Source organism: Polistes canadensis, unplaced genomic scaffold, assembly GCF_001313835.1.
Source record: "Polistes canadensis isolate GaletaPanama2010 unplaced genomic scaffold, ASM131383v1 scaffold_37, whole genome shotgun sequence".
Taxonomy (NCBI): domain Eukaryota; kingdom Metazoa; phylum Arthropoda; class Insecta; order Hymenoptera; family Vespidae; genus Polistes; species Polistes canadensis.
In genome coordinates, this window is record NW_014569584.1 from 20,108 (window position 1) to 41,559 (window position 21,452).

General features: G+C 30.7%; 4 protein-coding genes across 8 annotated transcripts; 2 read left to right on the top strand and 2 right to left on the bottom strand.

The window, feature by feature from the left end:
* The first annotated feature begins 4,664 nt into the window (after window positions 1-4,664).
* Window positions 4,665-11,363, top strand: LOC106784513 (nucleoporin NUP188 homolog). Of its 2 annotated transcripts, XM_014744128.1 has the most exons (6): window positions 4,665-4,858; window positions 5,076-5,286; window positions 5,363-5,830; window positions 5,905-6,029; window positions 6,108-6,636; window positions 6,706-11,363. In XM_014744128.1, the coding sequence occupies exons 1-6, from the start codon at window positions 4,827-4,829 to the stop codon at window positions 11,140-11,142; spliced, it is 5,802 nt and encodes a 1,933-aa protein (XP_014599614.1). In that variant the 5' UTR covers window positions 4,665-4,826; the 3' UTR covers window positions 11,143-11,363. The 2 variants fall into 2 exon arrangements, with proteins under 2 accessions (XP_014599614.1, XP_014599615.1); XM_014744129.1 differs by lacking the exons at window positions 4,665-4,858; window positions 5,076-5,286; window positions 5,363-5,830 and having other exon boundaries at window positions 5,945-6,018.
* Window positions 11,364-11,646: 283 nt separating this feature from the next.
* LOC106784517 (mesoderm induction early response protein 1) lies at window positions 11,647-15,526 on the bottom strand. Of its 3 annotated transcripts, XM_014744137.1 has the most exons (6): window positions 14,894-15,522; window positions 14,650-14,785; window positions 14,480-14,559; window positions 13,335-14,396; window positions 13,118-13,245; window positions 11,647-12,982 (listed from the first exon to the last, which is right to left on the bottom strand). In XM_014744137.1, the coding sequence occupies exons 4-6, from the start codon at window positions 14,385-14,387 to the stop codon at window positions 12,349-12,351; spliced, it is 1,815 nt and encodes a 604-aa protein (XP_014599623.1). In that variant the 5' UTR covers window positions 14,388-14,396; window positions 14,480-14,559; window positions 14,650-14,785; window positions 14,894-15,522; the 3' UTR covers window positions 11,647-12,348. The 3 variants fall into 3 exon arrangements, with proteins under 3 accessions (XP_014599623.1, XP_014599622.1, XP_014599621.1); XM_014744136.1 differs by lacking the exon at window positions 14,480-14,559 and having other exon boundaries at window positions 11,647-12,979; window positions 14,894-15,526; XM_014744135.1 differs by lacking the exon at window positions 14,480-14,559 and having other exon boundaries at window positions 14,894-15,525.
* Window positions 15,527-15,822: 296 nt separating this feature from the next.
* Window positions 15,823-19,442, top strand: LOC106784515 (carnitine O-palmitoyltransferase 2, mitochondrial). Of its 2 annotated transcripts, XM_014744134.1 has the most exons (7): window positions 15,823-15,971; window positions 16,057-16,097; window positions 16,875-17,436; window positions 17,579-18,112; window positions 18,215-18,707; window positions 18,799-18,991; window positions 19,113-19,442. In XM_014744134.1, exons 1-7 carry the CDS (start codon window positions 15,927-15,929, stop codon window positions 19,240-19,242), a joined length of 1,998 nt encoding a protein of 665 aa, XP_014599620.1. In that variant the 5' UTR covers window positions 15,823-15,926; the 3' UTR covers window positions 19,243-19,442. The 2 variants fall into 2 exon arrangements, with proteins under 2 accessions (XP_014599620.1, XP_014599619.1); XM_014744133.1 differs by lacking the exons at window positions 15,823-15,971; window positions 16,057-16,097 and having other exon boundaries at window positions 16,699-17,436.
* On the bottom strand, window positions 19,341-21,220 carry LOC106784519 (V-type proton ATPase 21 kDa proteolipid subunit). Its single transcript, XM_014744142.1, has 5 exons — window positions 20,901-21,220; window positions 20,713-20,761; window positions 20,559-20,642; window positions 20,080-20,485; window positions 19,341-19,997 (listed from the first exon to the last, which is right to left on the bottom strand). The coding sequence occupies exons 1-5, from the start codon at window positions 20,968-20,970 to the stop codon at window positions 19,965-19,967; spliced, it is 642 nt and encodes a 213-aa protein (XP_014599628.1). The 5' UTR covers window positions 20,971-21,220; the 3' UTR covers window positions 19,341-19,964.
* Window positions 21,221-21,452: the final 232 nt, after the last annotated feature.

Below are 21,452 nucleotides of genomic sequence, written 5' to 3' on the forward strand. Positions count from 1 at the left end.
TCATCGGGGTTTAAATTTTACATTGTCGATACTCTTGCTCTTCGACTTATCATTATTTAACCGATTTATCGCAACTATATTATATTATTATGGGGAGGTGAGTGGGGTGGGGAGGATCCCGAAAGAAAAAAAAGGGATCAAGATTAAGGATGGAAGAGAGGAATAGAAGGACTATGAAACGCGTAAGGAGAGATTTCTGATGGGATGCTGCTGTTGCTGCTGCTTCTGTTGCTCTTGGGATTCATATTTGGATTTAAATTTGTATTTGTATTTGCATAGTATTTTAGTATAGGTATTCCAAGTCGTATTGGTATTGTTCAGTATATTCCTATAAAGTTAGATGCAATATTATTAGCAATAGATCATTGCTATTGTTAATGTGTTAGTATTATTGGGATTGGTATAGATATAATATTGGTAACTTCGCTATTGGTATTATTATTGGTGTATGTTAATAGGTATAGATATAATATTAATGTTAGCTTTGTTATTGATATAGTAAAGGTCCTAGTATTACTATTGGTATTAGTAAAAGCATAGTACTACTACTACTAATATTGGTATTGGTATATGTTTAAGGTGTTGTACATTACTGTTAGCATTGGTACTGTTAGTGTTGGTATTCCTATATTATATTATTATACAAGGAACAAAGTGTGATATTGCCAAAATTTTCTTATATATTTAAACGAGAGTTTGTTATAGCTTTATGTAATCGGATGATTGGTCGTTATTGCAGTAACACTGTGAGCTGTTCTTAGAGTATATGTATTTCGATGATCACCTTCATACAACAGATTGGAGAATAGCTTTTACACTGACATGTATTGCTTCTGCTGTATCTTGGATCATTGTCTTTTACATTTATGGATATGCAGATAATCATTCATTCCTTTAACTTATTATATTTTCTACCCGTCTATAGAGAAATGAGAAAAGGAGAGAAAGGAAAAGTGAGGGACAATATGTGAATCGATTTGCAAAGGTCTAATTGAGGAATTACTTTCTTGGAAAGGCTGAACACTTCTCAGCAAAATAACTAACAGCGATCACCTTTGCCACTATATCTTTATACTATCCCGAGCTAAAAGTGTGCACATTACCGGCAATTTTACGTCCATGAGCGGGATAAGCATGTGCGATCTTCTGCTATAATGTTATTAAAGATAACGAACGAACACTTGATATTATTATACATATTCTACTTGACGGTTGAACAAAGTAGAAACGAAATAATAACTCGTTAACCATTATAAAAGTTTTTGACGAATGATTTTTCATATATACGCTTTCTTTGGAAATTTGTCATTTACAATACAATGGCCTTTTCCTTACTCTGAAGTCTCTTTATTGAGGTGCCTTTCATAATACTAAATCGAATATTTCTATCCCGCAAGACACAGAAATCTTCTTTTCCTTTGAAACATGATCACGCTAAAAAGGAAAGATATCGTTCTTCGATGGGCTCGAAAGAAAGAAGGAGATTTGTAAAACGGTTAATGATCCTTCCTGGTTAAGGGCTACAGAGATTTATGGCAACGTTACAAGTAACGAGAAGATTTTCAAAATTGCTGACACGTCTGCCGATAATTATACCATCAACGAAGAAGAAAAAGTTTATATCGACCGAAGGGAAGACTAACAATGACAATTGCAACAATTGCAACAATTGCGTTTACGTTATTAATTCCTTCGAAGTAGATAATAATAGAAATTCATTAGTTAAATCAGATTTGGAGGAAGGACGAACTTGGACGAAACGGAAATGATCTCTCGCAATTATACACAAGTATACAAATTTATAGCAGCTGGCGACTTCAATGCCAAGCATCCAAATTGGGGATCAAAAATAACTTTACTACGAGTTAAAACACTAGATTCATAGATAACCAACATAAATCTAGAAATCCTCACGACAGGCGAACCAACCTACCGGCCCTCAGCTTATAATAAAACTCCTGATTTATATATTAACGATATTAAATATCTAACCTTTGATTCAAAGTCATCAAAACATACTTTATAGTAATCTATATTTAGTATACATTACGTATTATTAATATATAAGTCTCAAAGGGAATTAAAGACGGTTAATAAATCTGATGAACAATTTATTTTGAACTAGTTGTATATGTATTGTATTGTAAATCATATATGATTAAGTGTGATAAGATAAGGTGTTTTAAGATTAAATTGTATTGTAATATGTTAAGTTTTATTGAAATGTATGACTCTGTAAAAAAGATAATATGTATTGACGCGTGAACTAAATGATCAAGTTACTGATGAAGTCCCCAGTAAGGGACGAAACGTACAACTAGTTCAAAATAAATTGTTCATCAGATTTATTAACCGTCTTTAATTCCCTTTGAGACTTATACATTAATATATTTTTTGGACAAGAATATTGATAATTAAATTACGTATTATCACTCTTGAAAATTATTATGATACATTAAAGTGTTAAAGACAGATGATATATCAAAGAATTTAGCAAAGATATTTATTGTTAGCACGAAATATACGTAAATAAGATAAATAACTACATATAATTTCTAATTAGACTATAAAAATTAGAAAATCAAAGATATGCGATGATAAATGACAAATAAACGCTTCCGAGTTCAAAAGTTATTAACGTAAATAAGATTTCGATCCAAATAATTCAACGTAAATAAATTTGAAACATTAAGCTGTAACTAAGCAGCTCAGTAACATAATATGAATGAAAAACTTACTTGTAATTACTGCTAATAACTTTAGGACAGATAGACTTCCTTCTAGCCTGTTGAAACCGTTGAGAAACAATGAGGAATGAATACGGTTAAACACTTCTCAAAAGTCCCATTGCCTAGCCCTACCAACAGACTCGCTCAACCCCGCCCATCAAAAGTGCTCCGCCAATAGCATAAGAGTTACTCTGCAACGTGACCAATAGCAAGATGTACCGCAAATATCAGCGCAAACAATGGTAGGAAAACGAATAACAGGAGACCACGTCTTTTGACTTTCTAAGAAATAGATTGGTGGGAGTTCAAGAAAAAATATATAACAATTAAATTTAAATTAATAATAAAATAAGAAATTTCTTTTCATAATTCAGGAGGTAAATGCGTCAACATTTTTTTATTAGCCAATTCGTAATCAATATACCAGAAAATATTAATTAAATAAGTTTTAAAAAAATACAAAGTGAGGAGTTTTTTTATATATACTTATTAATAAATTCAATTAATTATGTATATTTCTAATTTCGTTACACCGTGTTTATGTAACTATTATCAAATTTTTTTTCTCAGAATATTTGCTATAAGAAGTTAGTTTGATGAAGGAAATAACAAAGGCAAGACAATTGGAACAATAACAATATATTCCTAACAAAGAAATTTTTTCTTCCTTCGGTTTAAGGTCTAGCGCGTGTTTTTTTCTTATTATATACGAAATTTTTTTCTTGTGATTATTATAATATAATATTATATATATATTCTATTATTCGTTTCACATACTGATTCGAATATTTAACGTTAGAAACTTTTATATTATCGAAATAATTTCTATCGCTTAGATGATATGAATTGTGTAAACTATATGTATTACTAACAAGGGCAAATATGTTTAACTTTCTTTTCTTTCTTTTACTTTTTTTTCTTATTTCTGTTTTTCGTTATTGTGAAGTAAGTTTAATAAATTTTCTTTTTTTAATTTTTTCTAGAGTATTTTACAATAATTTGATAGGAAATATAATTATAAAATACTTTAGAAAAAAAGATAAGTAAAGAAAATTTATTTAAGCTTACTTCAAAATAACGAAAAAAAAAATACATATATATCCCGCAAGATATAAATTCAATGTGTTTACAGCAAGAGATAACAATCAGGTGCGACAAAAAAAAAACAATTTCCTTCTACGACGAAAAGACAAACGCGTTGTTATGTTTGATTCTATTTATAGGTATTTGTAGTTTCTTTTGAATTTCTTTCGTAATTTTTTTTATAGTTTCTTATTTTAATTTCTTTACTAGCTAATAGAATTTATATAGAATATCTATATATTTGTAGTTTCTTTTAAATTGAAACTTTTAATGTTTAATAAAACTTCCTTAGTCAATATAAGGTGTTATAAGAAATGTTAAAAAAAACCATTCAATACTTATACAGTTCATAAATCTAATTTATGTACGTATTGGAATATTCTATCTTAGAAACATTTTAAATACATATATATTTAATTACTTTCTTTACAGAGAAGAGGAGAGAGAGAGAAATTTTGAAATATATTATTTATTCTATTCAAAAAAATGTTATCAATTTTTGTATAATTTTTCTGTCTTAGATAACTATTAAACATTTAAATAGTTCATCTATCTATTGAAATATACAAAAATTAAATTTCTAATTTATATACTGATTTATGACGTATGGTTTTTTTTACAAATATCACCATATAATACCAAAGAATACAGAGATACATAGAAGCTCACAAGTCCACTGTTTTTCTTGTCAGATTTATCTTAGTTTCTAACCTGATCACTAGTGGGAGATAGTAAGTACTTAACGCGATGACGGTATTCGTTGTACAATCTATCAAAGAATACTATATTCTACCTCTATCGCCCACTGGTGGTCCCAGTAGTAACAAAGATTAATCTGGGTAGATTAGTAAGAGGACTTGTGAGTTTCTATGTACTTCTCTGTATTTTTTAATATCTCACAACAGTGTAAATTTATAAACGCACGAAATAAGAGGTTATGGATGAATTGGAACCTAAAGTTTTATATTTTTGATCTTTAAATAGAATTAATATTTATTGTATTTTAATTTCATCATGGAAAACGTGCTACCATTAGGTGAACTACCGTAAGTATTACTTCTTACATATTTCTTCAAATTTTTATTAATTTTTGTATAAAATATATAACACAATTATATTTCTTTTGTTATTAATAATACTGCTATCAAACTATTAATTTTTCTAATTTCTTAGTTTATAACTATTAAACAAGTTTTATTTTAAATTTGAATATTTATTTATGATTATTAATGTAAACTTTGAATTTTGCTAAAATATATATAGCTACTGTAAGGGATTATGGTCTGTAATATCTGGAACTACTTGTCGTTGTGATAAAGAACTTGTAGAAGATGAATTTATAAATGGAACGAAATTACTCAAAGAAGGTTTACAATTTTTCCAAATGTATACAGAGTCCTCGCTTCAAAATATTTCTAAACAAAATCCTCCCCCCCGGATGTATGATTTAATTAGTAAACTTGCTCCATTAATTGTAAGTACTTATTTACATTGATTAAAAAATATTTAAACGAGTTAAATATAAAAACAACACAATTTTATATTATTAGAATCTGGATGCAATGATTACCTGGGATTTAGTTTGCAATTTCATGCTATATGAATATCGTAACTGTGCGGAAACTTTTGCTTCTCAACTCACAGATCTAAGTACTATGAAAGTTTTAATTGATGATATTTGGAGCTTTTATTATTCTGAAAGAGTAACACTGATCAAATGTTTAAAATTGATAGTTGAATATAAAAATAATAAAAGACATCCAAATCAGAAAGAATTTATAAAATTCTTTGATGTAGTTTTACTAGGTGAACTTCTGACTTCTGTACAAAAGCAAGTAGAATCATTAAAGTTTATTAATGCTCCAGTAAGATCTCAATTATGTACAGAAGAACATTTGCATAAATTATATAACAGTACCCTTATTGAAATGAGAGAACTACTTCACATATTAACTGTAATTGTACATGACATTCATATACCTGCAAAGGATTTTAATAAATTTTATGGAAGCATTGGGGTAAGAACATTATATTATTATGTATTACTTAGAAATTACATATTTTTTAATGTAACCTTTATACTCATTTAAAGGGTGTCCCACGTAGATTGATTCATTCAAAAAGTCATGAAGATAAGGCAGCAGTAGATAAAAAAATTCAAGAAATACAGTATAGTCAAGCAGCTCTACTCCTTGTTGCATTGGATGTTAGAAAACAGTAGATATTTTACTCATACAATCGGCTAACTACATTAATTACGATTAAATTGGACTAATACGTATCTTTTTATTTTAGTCCTGAAATGGAATTTTGGATAAACAGTGTTCGAGATAGTATGCAAGATATTTTTGAACATAAATGCATTCGTGACAGTTCCATACAAGATAGTTCATTACTTTTGTCATGGATGTTATCAAATTATGCTATAGATCCAGAGAATGTTGATCTATTAAATCAATTTAAACCCTTTGGTATCAAAGCTATTCAACTTGACGTCTTCCATTATCTTCAAAGTTTGATGTTAAGTGAAATGATTCAGGAAGAGACCTATTATGCTACAATTGTACGCAGTAGTGTGTACAATCTTCTCACATTGGTCTGTGCTTTTATCGATGAAGATCGATTATGTGCATTAAATGGCATTTTTGATGCTGTTGCTTCTACAGTCAAATTTCCAGAAACTGCAACTAGATTTTGGGATGAACGCAATGATGGTATATGGGTTATATATAATGTTGCTACTAAATGGTTTCCTTATAAATTTGAACCTCTTACAAACATTGCAACTGGACTTGCAATTGCTTCAATTAATAGCGCAAAAAAGGTAAAGTATATTATAATACAAATTAATATTAAATAAAATAATTGATAAAATGAAAACAACTTGTTTCAGATTGTAAAAGAATTAGATATGTTAACATCATTAACTTTAGAAGTTCCTCGACAGCGAGATCAAAATAAACCAATAAGACCATATGAACGAGAATGTACGATACATAAAAATCTATTTTCTATTAAACCAGGATGTTTACGAGAAAATGTTCTTGTACTATCCAGTGATAACGAAGTAGTATTATTCAAAACAAGAGCTAGTTATTGGGATGCATTACATCACAGAATAGAACAATTATTTTCACAAGCAGGTGGTGGGATAGCAAATATTTGTAATATGCAAACTAGTCTATTGGATAATGTTACTCAAGGATTAAAACTGTTGGAATCTTTACTTGCTAAAGATATAGATATACCACAAAATATGGTTATACCAACAGAACTATGTTTTGAAATTATTAACAGATTTTCTTATCCAGTTCTACCTCCAAACATTTATCGAATCGTTACCGCATGCATAAGTATCTCGTCTAAGCTGGTATTAAGATATCCTGAAGATATTCTATCTCGAATGCATGCAGGAGTTTATCCAAAATTTAACGATTGGTATCAAAACCCTTCAGACTTTGCTGAAGCAATTTCTTTCGATGGTGGTTTAATTGCCTCTTGGCTATCCTGTATAGAAACCATAGAACATTCTTACCCAATTCTCTGTGCATATCTTGATACCTTATCTAGTTATATAATAACAAAGCACAATAAAGAAGCTATGTATATGATCGAAATACCAGGGATAGTATTTCTTTTACAAGGTGTCTTACCAAAACTGGATTCATGGTATTTTAAAAATGATGCTGAAAGATTGGAAATTTGTCTAAAGAGTATGTTCTGTCTTCACCGTGTACTTGATTCGAATTTATCTGATGACGATATAAGAAAAAAATTACAATTAACTGTTACATATAGTCTTCTCTATTTAGAGCCTAGACATGCACTACTGAAATTAGTGCGTACAGGAGAGCGCAACCTGCATAATAAAATGATCACGGAAACGGATTGGATAAGCGGTAAAGGATTCAAAGCCATAAAAAGTGTACAGTTGGCATTATCGATAGTAAATCGATTATTGATGTTTAGACAATCTTTTGGTTTAGAATACAATGACAGATCTCCATTGGAGATTGCTTTATATTCTTCACCACGAGTACCAAATAGTCTTTTAATAGTACCAACTATAGTTAATTATCTATATGTGTGGTTTAGTCCTTCGTTGCAAGCAATGGCTGTCAGACTTTTAACGAAATTTGCAGAAGGATTCTCTATGTCACTGCTAGTTTGTATGGGCATGGATGGTACAGCAATAAGGGAAACTTTTGCTTCTCGATTAATGTCACCGACGTGTGCGGTAGAAGTCAAAGTTGCCATTCTCGAATTGGTTGCTGTTTGTTTGGAAAAACAACCTGGCTTGACTGAAGCTCTATTTAACATAATGCATCAAGCAGAACGTAAAAGAATATTTCCACGACCAGTCGACGAATTTCTCACAGAGGGTTGCAGTCAATTTCTAGATCTTTATTTACGTCGAATATATAAAGAAGAGGATATCGTTTATGATAGACTATACGAAAGTACGATGATTCTATTGCGTGCAATGTGGTATCATCGCAACGAAATTCTTGTAAATTTCTTCCGTAAACGAGAAGAATTTTGGAGCCATCTCTTTGCTCCCCTTTTTAGAGAAATAGTACCAGTAGCTAAAGGCTATTCACAGCTTTTAGATATTATTACATTAGAATTGTTCAAGAGCCCGTTATTGGAAAATAATTTTTCTATGAATTTGAAAAAGTTATTGGATAAAACTAAGGACCACTGGCAAAGATTATCGAATTATGTATTGAGGATAATGCCAATCGAGGAAAATATGGATACAAAAAAAGATCAAAAGCACGATGCTAATAATTTAAAAAGTTTATATGAAAAGAACTTAGAATCATGGTACAATTTTATCGTTACTCTTACAGACGAACGAAATGCAAAGAATTATCCTATCAATATTTCACAAGCACAACTCATAACGCAACTCTCTTTAGATGCTTTACTTGAACAATTAAAACAACTAAATGATACTGGTATCGCAAAAAGAGCTATGCTTTTAGCTTCACTATCATTGCGATGTATTACTTCATGGAAGCATATGTGTGTAGGTGACTCACAAATTTTTAAAAACAAACTAATGAAACTTACCCAAGAGATTGGTCAAGAATACCGAGGATATGGAAAATCTCTACGTCAAACATTGATTTCTTTGTTACTTGGTTGTGTGCAACTAATAAAAAGCACTCTTGCAGAGGACACAATTAGTCTTGAATATTTGTTAAACTATTCATGTATAATTGCTACTAATGAATTGGAAGAGCTACGAGAATCAGCTATTCAATTATTTAAACAAAAACAGGCATTTCCACAAGATACTAGCAAAAAAGAAATATCATTGATAGATACGAGTACTGTGAAAGGTGCTGAAGAAATGAATATAGAAACTGTCCAAAGTACCCGCAAGAGTTTGCCAGCAACATTAACAATCTGTCTGGTGACTCAACTTCTACGTTCTTACGTAGAACGTAGTCATTCAACTAAACGTCGTCGAAAAGCTAGTTGTGCTCAGCTTCGTCAAATGATACCTGAGCTGATAACATGTGTCTGCATTACTTTACAAAAGTATCCTTACCTCAAATTTAGTACAGCGGCATTGAATTTACTTAGCATAATAACACGTTCGCCTTATTGTCCAAAGTCAATAAACGAGAATGATACTGCTAAATTATGGCTAGCATTAATACCACCTGTAGATATCGGTAGCAGTATGCTTGATTACCTATATGATGACACTCCCAATGGTCAATGGCGATGTCAGGATTGGTGGCCAATTTATACTCTTGGATTAGAAATCATTATGGGCTTAGTAACAAGTGAAACTCCATCAATATATATAAAACCTATAGTGATATTTTTAAATTCTCATGAGTACCAACTCATGACAGTATCAACATTACTCAGACATACAGCTGATCTATTTGCTGCCGATTTAATCCAAAGTTTGGTTGCTCTCATTCATAGTATGGCAACTCAAGAATATATTTGGAACTCTATACCACCTAATATACGTGAAACACTGATCAAATGTATGTATCTTGCATATGACAGTACTGTAAACTTATTATTGCGACCGCGAATATTAAAATTTATAATTGATGGTATAAGCGTGGAGAGTGCAGAAGAGCTAAAGTCTTGTGATGAGAGATTACCAAGCGGTGAATTAAAATTACTTGTGAACAAATTGATAGTAATTAATACTACTTGTGCTTTGTGTTTCGTTTACTTCTCACCAAGATTGAATACTCTCGTCGATACCATATACACGCAAGATTTTTGGTATACACCAATGGCTGAAATGAACTTTGGTGCACCTCAAATGAGTATAAGTTCTGGTCCACGATTAACTTATGGTACAATTATTAGTTCCACGCAATTATTTACACAAGCCTTACATTCAAGAATACATACAACTAGCATATTGTCTGTATCTTCAACAAATCAACCTGGTAAAGAGGATAAAAGTGACTCTGCTAAAAGAGAATGGGAACGTGCTGCACCTGAAAATATTCGACGAATGCACACAAGCAAGGATTTAAGAAGAATCATACATGCTGCTTCAGGTTCAGCAACCTCAAGATCTGCATCAGCAAATATAGCTGCTGATTATCTTGGATATGTTAGCGGGCTTGATGTGACAGTACCGTTATTAAGCAGTCCACGTCTCGTTCGACGACCCTATGATCCTCTTATCTGCGAGAATACTATTCTCTCAAAAGCAACTGCTTTAGCAGCTGGAAGACACGTCGCTAAGGGCGGTAGTGGGACACCATCAGGTACTAATAATGATAGTCCAAGTGTAGCAAAAAATCATACAAATAAATTTAGTGATCCCTGGTTCGAATCGATGGACGAAAATAATACAAGATTAGCGCTCGAGATCAATCTTGTACTGATACTTTGTCAAGCTCTTGAAGGTGTTAGAAGTCCAAGATTAGCGCTACGAGATCGTCAACTGATAGCACGTGAAACAGCCACAGAATTAGTTATTTTCTTTGATTTTCTTGAACACCGTGGTACTCCTGACATTTGGCAAGTTAAGGGATCTCTTCTTGATGTTGATGCCAAGAGTGTGAGAACGATTCAAGATACTATGGATCCTATTCAAAAGATGTCAAATGCTAGACTTCGTGAAGATAGTACCATTAATAAAGTACCAGTAACTTTAGCGAATGCTGACGATGATTCCTTTAAAAATGAACAAGATGTTCTCGAAAAGAGACTCGATGAAAATATTTTAACTACTGGAACTTTCGCAGCAAATATCAGTAGTGTTCAATTTTTACCATTAATGGGAAAATTATTGAAATCTGTGGTAGAATCATTAGATTCAATGCATTACTAATCTCTACATATGATCCACATAAGAAGTAAAATATTTTCCAAAGTCAATGTTTTTTATAAGTACATACATATACAGATTGCTGAAAGACTGAAAAGAAAGAAACATTGTTTGTACAGTGATATTGTTATGATAAAATCATAAGAAATTAAATACATTTAATGAAAAAGAAGTAAAGGTATTTAACAAAAAGCAAAATAAATAAATATAATCCTGCTTGTTTATAATTACGTATATCATTTGTACTTTTTTTAAAGCTAAGATATCACGAAAAGAAATTATCTCATATTAATTTTAATAATAAAAATGTACATGTGTATGTGGATGTGTTCCAAACAGAAGACTTCTGCTCCTAAACAAACAGTATATATAATACAAATAAATAATGTAAAGATTTTATAAAAAAAGAAATAGAAACATTTTTGATATCGCGTGAACTATTATATCAATAGATAACATAAGAATCTATTTTAAAGGATATGTAAAAGGAAATACAATGGAATTTGAAATATTTTTGTTTAATCTGTTCATTGTAAACGTCTGACAAGATCTTATTTAGTCAGACCAAATTATCTTACAACGCGATTGCACTCTCGCGCGTTTCAGTGCCAGGTGAAAATAGACGTTCTGGTCAGGATAATAAACTTACAAATATACGCTTAAAGGTGCTGAACTTACATACTCATACTTGACTGTAATTTAATCTTGATCGTTCATTTCTAGAGATATTCCATAATGAAATATAGTTTCTGTTGTGAGAGAGGAATTATTAGTTCAAAATGTTGATCTATTTACGACAGCAACAACATAGAAAAGATAAAATATATAAATAGGTAGAAGCTATATAATTGTATCTCAATTCAACGGATTGTATTTATAAATCCATGCCGAACTGTTATTGAAGTAAAACTTCTTTTTGTTTATATAGTTCCTCGCACGAACTTCTATATCTCGCGAATGAATATCTTTCATGAAAGATATTTCGTATCTTTCTTTATATAATATGCGTCATCGTCTCACATTTCACCGGCTAACTCGCGCCAAGAACGATCGATAATCATATTACGATAGAGTATAAAAATATATTTCCTGATACTAACAAATATTACGTGTTTACGACAATAGTAATGGAGTGAGTGTCCGATCAATCCGAACACATAAAGACATCCGCCACCATTTTTGAAGAAAGCCCAAGGGTCGTGTTAGACGCTAAGGAGGCAAGTGCGGTAAAATATGCTCTGGTGATGGTGAATCGTTTGAATCATTACTTCTGGATGACGACGAGACTCGCTGATGATACAAATTATTTGAGGTTGTATTCGAGCCGGAACTAGGACTAGTTGTTATTGTGCTCATTGTACCGGTCGTCGTTAAAGCCATTGTGGTGATAGTTGTATTAACGCTTTTCGTCACCATAACAGAAGGAGTAGATTGAGATCGCGTTCCTGTATTAGACCACGTAAGCAAGTTCCCACAATTTGATTCGGATGACAAGCAATCGGATTGTCGCGATGCCGATGAACAATATGCAGATGTTAATAAAGTATTTGCGTTTGTTACTGTTGCTGACATAGAGGCTGTCAGTGGAGTCGGTGGTGGTGGTGGAGGTGGTGGCGGTGGAGGTGGTGTAACCGATTGGGACATCCGGAGCAGATCCGTGAAAGGTGCATCAGCAGCATTGCAGACCCATGGCTCTGTGGATTTCGAATCGTCATTGTTCGCTGCACCGGCATTGGACCTTTGCCGTTTCGCATCTCCGTACAGCAAACAGTGAACATTCGGTGAACTGCTACGATCGCGGACACCCTCTTGTTCCTCAAGAAATCGATCCATATAGTCCCTGCTTGCGATTTAATTATCCCGTCATACTTCTATATGTCATTATGCTCGACACAATGCACATATATGTTGATTCTCATTTTTATATTTTTATATGTTTAATATTTCAAACGTGAATTACTATAGAAAAGATACTCACGTGATACCTGGATGTAAAGCATATTTTTTCTTCTCTATACGAGCCTTATACGTAAATATATCGTGTCTCTCTGTCTTTTTCCATAAATAATAAAACTGTACTAATTCTCCGACAGATCTTGTTCTCACCTAAGAGAATTTTACTATTAATTTATACTATATTTTAATAGAATTTCAGTAATACGTTAGTTTGACTTAAAATTTTCCGAATTCCATACCTTATTCCTTTGAATAAGATGAAAATCTTTTCCATAACTTCTTAAACCAGACTCAAAATTATGACATTCTTCTTCTGACCATAAACTAACAGCATCTGTCGATGGAATAACATTCATTCTACGTCTTCGTAATGCTTCCTCTAGGTTGTAACCACATTGTAGTAACAGATATAAGGCTTGTTCATCGTCTCTGATGTGAGTACCTGCAGGTAAAGAGCCTGTTTTCATTGCTGGCAATTGTGCCCGTTCTAAGAATTCTTCTGTTTCTTCCTCTGGTATATGGCTAGGATCCCAAAGCATTTTATCCTCGTTTTCATAAGGCAAGGCATCATCGTATCGACAAAGACCTTCTGGTATTGCTGCTTGATAATCGCTACCAACCATGATTGTCTTTTTCCATTCTTCCTCGTCTGGGCTATAATCACAATCATCTTCTTCTTCTTCACTTTGTGGTCGTGATACACTTCGTAAAAGTCTTGATGTACCACCACCAATACTACCACTAACTAGTCCATCTTCTCCTCCGTCTGCAGCAACAGCACCAACACTGTTACCTTCTCCATCATTGCCACCATTACCTGTTGAGCAACCATCACGTGATCCAATAACAGAACAGGAAGAATTTCTACTTCCAGTTGCTTGCATTACTCCTGTACTTCCATTGTCACTGCGATCATTTATCAATGGACACTCTTCTCCTTCTACTTCTTCGTCATCGTCCTCTTCATCATCAAGTCTATGTCTTTTAGCACAATCAGTGGTATTTACACTGTTACTTCCTTTTCCTGTGTGTCCTGATACAGAGGATTTGCAATCTTTGCTTTTCACCAACATTTCAGTATAAAATTGTTTAAGATCAGGTTCGTTGCTAGTTGCATCAGCTTCGTCGTCATCGTCGTCATCATCCGCATCATTGTCACCTTTGTCCGAATACCGATCCTCACCTTCTGGATCATCGTTTCCAGTTGGAAGTAACATTTGATCTGAGCTATTCGAATTCTCAGTAGAGGGATCTCCGTATCCATACATCGCAAGCAGATCTTTCAGAGGCATATCACCTTCCTGAAAGAAGATAAAAAGATGAATGATTATTACACCAACCCAAAGCTGTATATTATGCATGAAATCTCACTACAAGAACGCACTTTGAGTCCAAAGTGTTGTAGAAACTTATCATAATTGTAATTATTTATTGGCTTGATTTTTTCATTTCACAGGCTTGATCCTAGAATAGTTGGGATCAGACGTTTGTTACAAAGTATAAGTACAAAGATATAATTATAAAGTATTAATAAGAAATAGTAAACGATTATACCTTTTGTAAATTGGACAACTCGTTGTGCGAATCCTCACTACCTTCTAAGGCTTCTTCCTCGTCTAGTGTACGCTCATCATCAAAATCATTTACCATCATCTCCGTGGCAGGACCCATGTCAAAATCTCTGTCTGCCCTATAAAATCACAGATTCTTTTATAATTAACACAAAAATTAATATTAATAACTGTTAATAAAATTTACTTATGTACTTGTAATACGAATATTTAATCAACATACTTACATGTCTTGAGTAATTATGTTAGCGAAGACAGGACACTGCACCAGTATTGTAAGAAACCATTAGCATACAAACGATTTACCTTCGAAAACTTGACATAATGCACTAAACTTGATACTTAGCATAAAATTTAATATTACACTATCATTCTTTCATCTATTGTCTAATACAATAGTCAGCTGTACTATGTACAACTTGTATATACTTAAAACAACGCGAACCTAACCTCCAATTGTCATAGTATTTTCGTTTTGTTCTTGTTCGTGTGTTGTAATTCTTTCCATGAAAAAATTAATAATAACAAAGTAAGACTCAACATTATTTATTTTTTATACATCATTTTTCGTCAAATCTTTATAGCTAAATTTATCGAATTTATATACAACTCAAACTTCTAGTGTAGCGAACATTAGTCAACAAAGTATTAATTAACCCGATTTATTCTACAAATTTTTAATACACAATTGCACACAATATAAAATAATATTTGACAAAATTTATACAAACAGCTTTACGAAAAATACATATGTGAAAAAGTTTAAAGATGTACACCCCATTATTTATATCCACGCATGTAATATGGTGGCGCGTACCGCGATATTATAATATAGAAGAACAATTTTCACTGAGCGGGAAAATCGTGATCATCTTTTACACACACACACACATAATGACCAATAAAAATAATCTTTTCCTCTTTAAAAATACCTTCATAATTACTTTTTAATTGGTATCTTTTATTTTTATCGAATATTAAATCGATATTTAATTTCTAATGTCAAAATAAAAATTTTGTGAAATTAATATTAAATATATTTAATATTAATGTAAAATATATAGCTGACCTTAATATTAACATTGAGATTAAATATGATAATAATCACTAATGAAAATGAACTTTAAAAGATGATTACATTTGATTAGTCTTATCTAGAATTTTTATCTTTGTATTTTGCAATAACTTGACATATCACTAACGAAACTCATCGGGATATCATTTTGATTTCTGTTTCGTTTATCGAAAATTACGTAAATTATGTTTCGTTTGGCAGTAAACGCATATAACACACACAAAATATCGGTTAATAAAATTATTATTTATTATTCAATAAAAATATATTAATAAATATAATTGAGTTTAATACTAATTGTTTGTTCTTTTTCAGGTTAATTATGTAGGAACACGATTTTCGTTATATAGTATAAGGTAATCATAGATCACAAATATCGACCATATCGATCATTAATATTGTCGAATCTGTAATATAATTGATAAAAATACACATACGTGTCTTATACTTAATGCATTTATATATATACACGCACGCGCGCGCGCACACACACACACTCTATTCACAACAGCAGTGAACATAGTAGAATAAATATTTACGTTAGAAATATTTATTTTTATACAATAGTCTTTTCTGCTATAATTACACATAAAAACTTATTTTATGTTTACTTATAGAAAATATATAAATGCATACAGTGAATCATAGGAATATTCTGTCAATTTAAAACAATAAATATTTTCTTCTAAAGTAGTTCTAAATTCTTATATACAGAAAAATATATTTTATAATTATATAATTTATTAATTAATATAAATTTTGTATTGTGAAAGAGCATCTCATAAGAGTATAAGTAATCATCTCAAAATTATTATAAAATACAAAGAAGGTCCAGCAAACTACTACTTACAAAACTAATTATTGTATTATTACTATATCTTTTGTAGATACAAATATTCTTGTGAGACCAATTTTTGATCATTTAAGTGAAATTATATTTTATTAAAAAAATATTCTTCTGCAATAAAATTGATATTAATTTCGAAGTTTAGTAACCCTAAAATGGGATTCTATGTAGAAGAATTTGGAAGCTTTGCATTACAAGCAAATGTTAAATATTTCAAATTTACAGTAGGAACAAGTACAAATACTCATGTAATTCACTGTAGTTTATACCGTTTAATTATTTTCAGGAACACACTATCATCATATACGTCAGATGAATATCAATACATACAGATGAGTAAAGTTCCAACCATGCATTTTCAACCATCCTTACCTCGTTTACCAATTCCTAAGCTTGAAAATTCATGTCAAAAGTATTTAAATGCACAGCGACCTCTTATAAATGAAGAAAAATTCAGCAATACTGAGTCTCTGGTTACATGCTTTCTTAATGAAGATGGACCCAAATTACAAAAAGAGCTTATTCAAAAAGATTCTAAGAATCGCCATACAAGTTATATTAATGAACCTTGGTTTAATATGTATTTGAAAGACCGTAAACCATTACCCATTAATTATAATCCTTTTCTAGTATTTTTGCCAGAGACTGATACACGATACAATGATCAGTTGGTTAGATCTACTAATCTTGTTGTATCTTCATTAAGATTTATGAAATCCTTAAGAAAAGAAATTTTAATACCAGAAATATATCACATGAATCCTAAAAAATCAGATACTGAGCTCTTTACAAAAGTTACAGGATTACTTCCTTCTAGTATAAGTTGGTATGGTGCTTATTTGTTTAAGGTAAGAAAATATAAATAAAGTTTGATCAACAGCAAACATTTTACAGATATGATTACCAAAAATATTAACAAATAATAACTGTATGGAATACATTCAGTTATATATTTTCTTAAGCTGTTAGAAGAAGAAATTATTCTCGCAGGCTTTTCCATTGGATATGTCACAATATCATCATCTCTTCAATACAAGTAGGATACCGGAACAAGGAAAAGATAAAATTTATCACGATGCTAAAGGACGTCATCTAATTGTGATGCGTAAAGGTCATTTCTATGCATTTGATGTTTTGGATGAGAATGACTATATTCGACAACCTAGTGAAATAGCTGCTTCTTTAAAATTAATTTTGGAAGATGACAAGCCTTACAATACATATCCTATTGGCGTATTAACAACATCAGAACGCAATAAATGGGCTTCTGCTAGACTACATTTAATAAATATAGGAAATGAAAATAATTTAAAAAAAATAGATTCAGCTTTATTTACTTTGATATTGGATGATAATCATATCGGTGATGATTACAACAAATTATTCAAAACATACCTTCATGGTGATGGAACAAATCGTTGGTTTGATAAATCTTTCTGTTTAATTGTTACAAAAGATGGATATGCTGGTTTGAATTTTGAACATTCTTGGGGAGATGGAGTATCAGTTCTTAGATATTTCAATGTAAGATACTAAGGATGAAAATTAATATAAATTTTTATTTATACTGATATGAAATATTTTATGTAAGAAAATAGAAATTTTAATAGTTTTTTATTGTTGCAGGATATACAAGCAGATATGTCAAAAAAACCAAGATTTCATCCTGAAAATGTGAAAGATCTTTCTACTAGGCATCTTTTAAAAGTTGAGAAACTTGAATTTGCATTGGATTCAAAAATTAAACACATTATTGACGAAGAACGAAAAAATTATGAAATGTGGGTAAAGCAATTACTTTTCAGTCATATTATATATGAAGGATTGGGTAAAAACGAATGTAAAAAAATAGGGATTAGTACAGATGCAATAATGCAATTGGCATTTCAATTAGCATTCTATGAACAGGAAGGTCAAGTGGTACCGACTTATGAATCTTGTAGTACAGCAGCTTTTAAACATGGGCGCACAGAAACTATTAGATCATGCACATCCCAAACTAAAGCTGCTTGTGTAGCTTTAACACAGAAAAATATTGATATTTCTACTGCAGAACTGAAAAAACTGATTTTTGATTGTAGTCTTATACACAATAAACTTATAAAAGAAGCTGCCATGGGTAAGTTCAATTAATTCTTAATTTTTTAATATCCTTTTATAAAGTTATAAAAATCATTTTTCGATATATTATTATTATTATACTATTACAGGACAAGGATTTGATAGACATTTATTTAGCTTAAAATCAATTTCTGAAGAATCAGGTACACGTATGCCTGCTATATTTGAAGATCCATCATACAATAATTTAAACCATAATATATTGTCTACATCTACTTTATCAAGTCCTGCAATACTTTGCGGTGGTTTTGGGCCTGTCGTAAATGATGGATATGGAATTGGGTAAATTAATATTTTATAAATTCCAAGATACACATAATATTATAAGGATATTAAAAGTTAAATTCTTCCAAATGTGAAATTAGAATATTTTTTCTACAAGAAACAATAATATATTTTTTAGGTACATGATACAAGATAATATGGTAGGAACTATAACTACTGGTTATCAAGGTAATCGTAATGTCAGTGATTATGCAAAAAGCTTAGAGAATGCACTGACAAAAATTCATAGACTATTAATAAGTAAATAATATAAAATTCTATAACATATGCAAATGTGTTATAAGTAAATTTTATATATTAAGACCAAATTAAATGTTGTTTATGAAGTATATAATACACAAATTTCATCACTATTTTTTGTATTTTACATTTAACATATTTGTGATACTTTTATACATCTAAATTATTCATATTTTACATGATATTGAATAAATATTTGTTTACTCTTTTTATGAGTGTTAATTCACCCTCTAACTTTTGCTTAATGATAAAATAAATTCCATCATTTTCAAACATTACAATATCTATTAGATTAAAAAATGTTATAAAGAAACAGAATTTTTTATGATTAACGAAATTTTCGAATTCATATTCATTATTATCATGAACACAAATGCGACTGGGAAATGAGCACTTTATATACACTAAATTATACATCAATTAAAGAATTATAACTTAAATTATTATTATAATATATACTTTAAACTACAATAATAAGTGTGACAATGCTAAATACTTAGCAATGCACAGGAAGTTGTCAAACATTTGAAATGTTTATTCACAAATAGTCTTATGTATATGTTACACGAAGTTATATTTTATGTGCATCATCTATGAAACATTTTGGTATCCATTGATAATATTAAAGAAGTCTGCATTTCTACATTTGTTTACTTAATGATGATAAAATATGGAATGAAACATGACGAACCACAATGTATTGTTTCATGCATTATTTTAATAAATGCATTTATGCCTTGTTCCCCATTTTTACTTTTGAAGTCTATGGAAATAAAAAGAATATATAATCTATAAACAATAATACAATAATATTGAATTAATAATTTTATTCAATTATTACTTACCATATAAATACCCACAATGAGTCCAAAAAGACCTATAGCTGATCCAAATATTTCAACTATAAGAATTTTAACAAAAAGTGCAGAATTAGCTGCATCAGCTAATGCCGCACCAGAACCAACAATGCCTACAGCTATGCCGCAAAAAAGATTAACAAGACCTACAGCAAGTCCTGCTCCAAACATTAAATAACCTGCCAGCCAATTCTGACTTTTCACATCTAAACCATCAGGTGAATTAACTTTTTCATAAGTAAATTCTTCAAGCATACCAGACAATACTATAGCAGTAATCAAACCATAAATAGCTACTGCTTCACAAAATATCACAGAAATTAAATTTTTGGTCTTTATTCTAGGTGCTTTAACACCACCACCGATAATAGATACTCCTGTTGTATGGATGCCTCTAAAATAGAATAATAAATTTATAGTAAAGTTAGTCTTATTTTTTAATACAAAAATATATTTTATAAACTTACAATGCTGCACCAACAACAGATAATGCAACTGCAAGTCCAATACCTAAGGTAGCCCACATATATGGTGATGTTTTTTCCAAAAACCTAAATAATGAAAATACTTATAATATCGTTTAGTTGAACTAAATTATAAAGGTCTTGTTTCATAACTTACCATGCAACACTGACACGTTCTCCTTTACCAGTAAATACATGATACAACACTGTAACGAGAGTTAAAATTTAATTTTACACGCTTAAACTATTTATAATATTTCAGTACTATTATATAATCATATATGTATTTAAAAGAATGGTAAATATTATAAAATTATTTATTATGAAAAAATTTTAGACACGTACCTAAAATTACGATTGTAATAGAAGAAGTAATTGCAAAAGTGGTACCCAATATACTTCGCATTTGAGCCATTTTATTAATTTAAAAAGAATCTTGTTCTTTACACTAAGTGATGATAATCAATAAATTTTACAAAGAAATAATATTAATTTATAAACACTAAAGAAATAGATACTTCATATACTGATATATTCAGAAAAACGCACACACACCCATCATCATGTGACTGACTACTCTGTGCTGCTGATCAGGGGGGGGATTAAAGTAAGATTTTAGTTATGTTGTCCCAGAATTGTCATCCAGGTAAAACAGACAGTTTCTGTTAAGCACTATCTTCCGGCTTAAAAGTATACTAAAACAAATAGCAGTAGCTCCAGCTAGTGTAATTAAACAGAACTGATTTATTTAAAGGTACGTATGCGCACGCGTGATAATGACGTCACGATTCGTATTAATAGCTAATTATATTTTATATAAATGTTGTACTTTGTTTATAATAAATTCATAAATAATAATTTTATTTTTAATCTATATCTTGTCTCTCACAATAAGTG

Bases quoted from the DNA above. Each gene is read 5' to 3' on its own strand.
- LOC106784513 (XM_014744128.1), top strand. From the start codon at position 4,827: ATGGAAAACGTGCTACCATTAGGTGAACTACC. The intron at 4,859-5,075 runs GTAAGTATTACT...AAATATATATAG, and splicing joins CTACCATTAGGTGAACTACC to CTACTGTAAGGGATTATGGT. The intron at 6,030-6,107 runs GTAGATATTTTA...TTTTTATTTTAG, and splicing joins GCATTGGATGTTAGAAAACA to TCCTGAAATGGAATTTTGGA.
- LOC106784517 (XM_014744135.1), bottom strand. The intron at 14,397-14,649 runs GTATAATCGTTT...ATCTTCTTTCAG, and splicing joins AGTTGTCCAATTTACAAAAG to GAAGGTGATATGCCTCTGAA. The intron at 13,246-13,334 runs GTATGGAATTCG...AAATTCTCTTAG, and splicing joins ATCTTATTCAAAGGAATAAG to GTGAGAACAAGATCTGTCGG.
- LOC106784515 (XM_014744133.1), top strand. From the start codon at position 16,744: ATGGGATTCTATGTAGAAGAATTTGGAAGCTTTGCATTACAAGCAAAT. The intron at 18,113-18,214 runs GTAAGATACTAA...TTATTGTTGCAG, and splicing joins CAGTTCTTAGATATTTCAAT to GATATACAAGCAGATATGTC. The intron at 18,992-19,112 runs GTAAATTAATAT...TATATTTTTTAG, and splicing joins AATGATGGATATGGAATTGG to GTACATGATACAAGATAATA.
- LOC106784519 (XM_014744142.1), bottom strand. From the start codon at position 20,970: ATGGCTCAAATGCGAAGTATATTGGGTACCACTTTTGCAATTACTTCT. The intron at 20,762-20,900 runs GTACGTGTCTAA...CTCTCGTTACAG, and splicing joins TATTACAATCGTAATTTTAG to TGTTGTATCATGTATTTACT. The intron at 20,643-20,712 runs GTAAGTTATGAA...TTCATTATTTAG, and splicing joins GAACGTGTCAGTGTTGCATG to GTTTTTGGAAAAAACATCAC.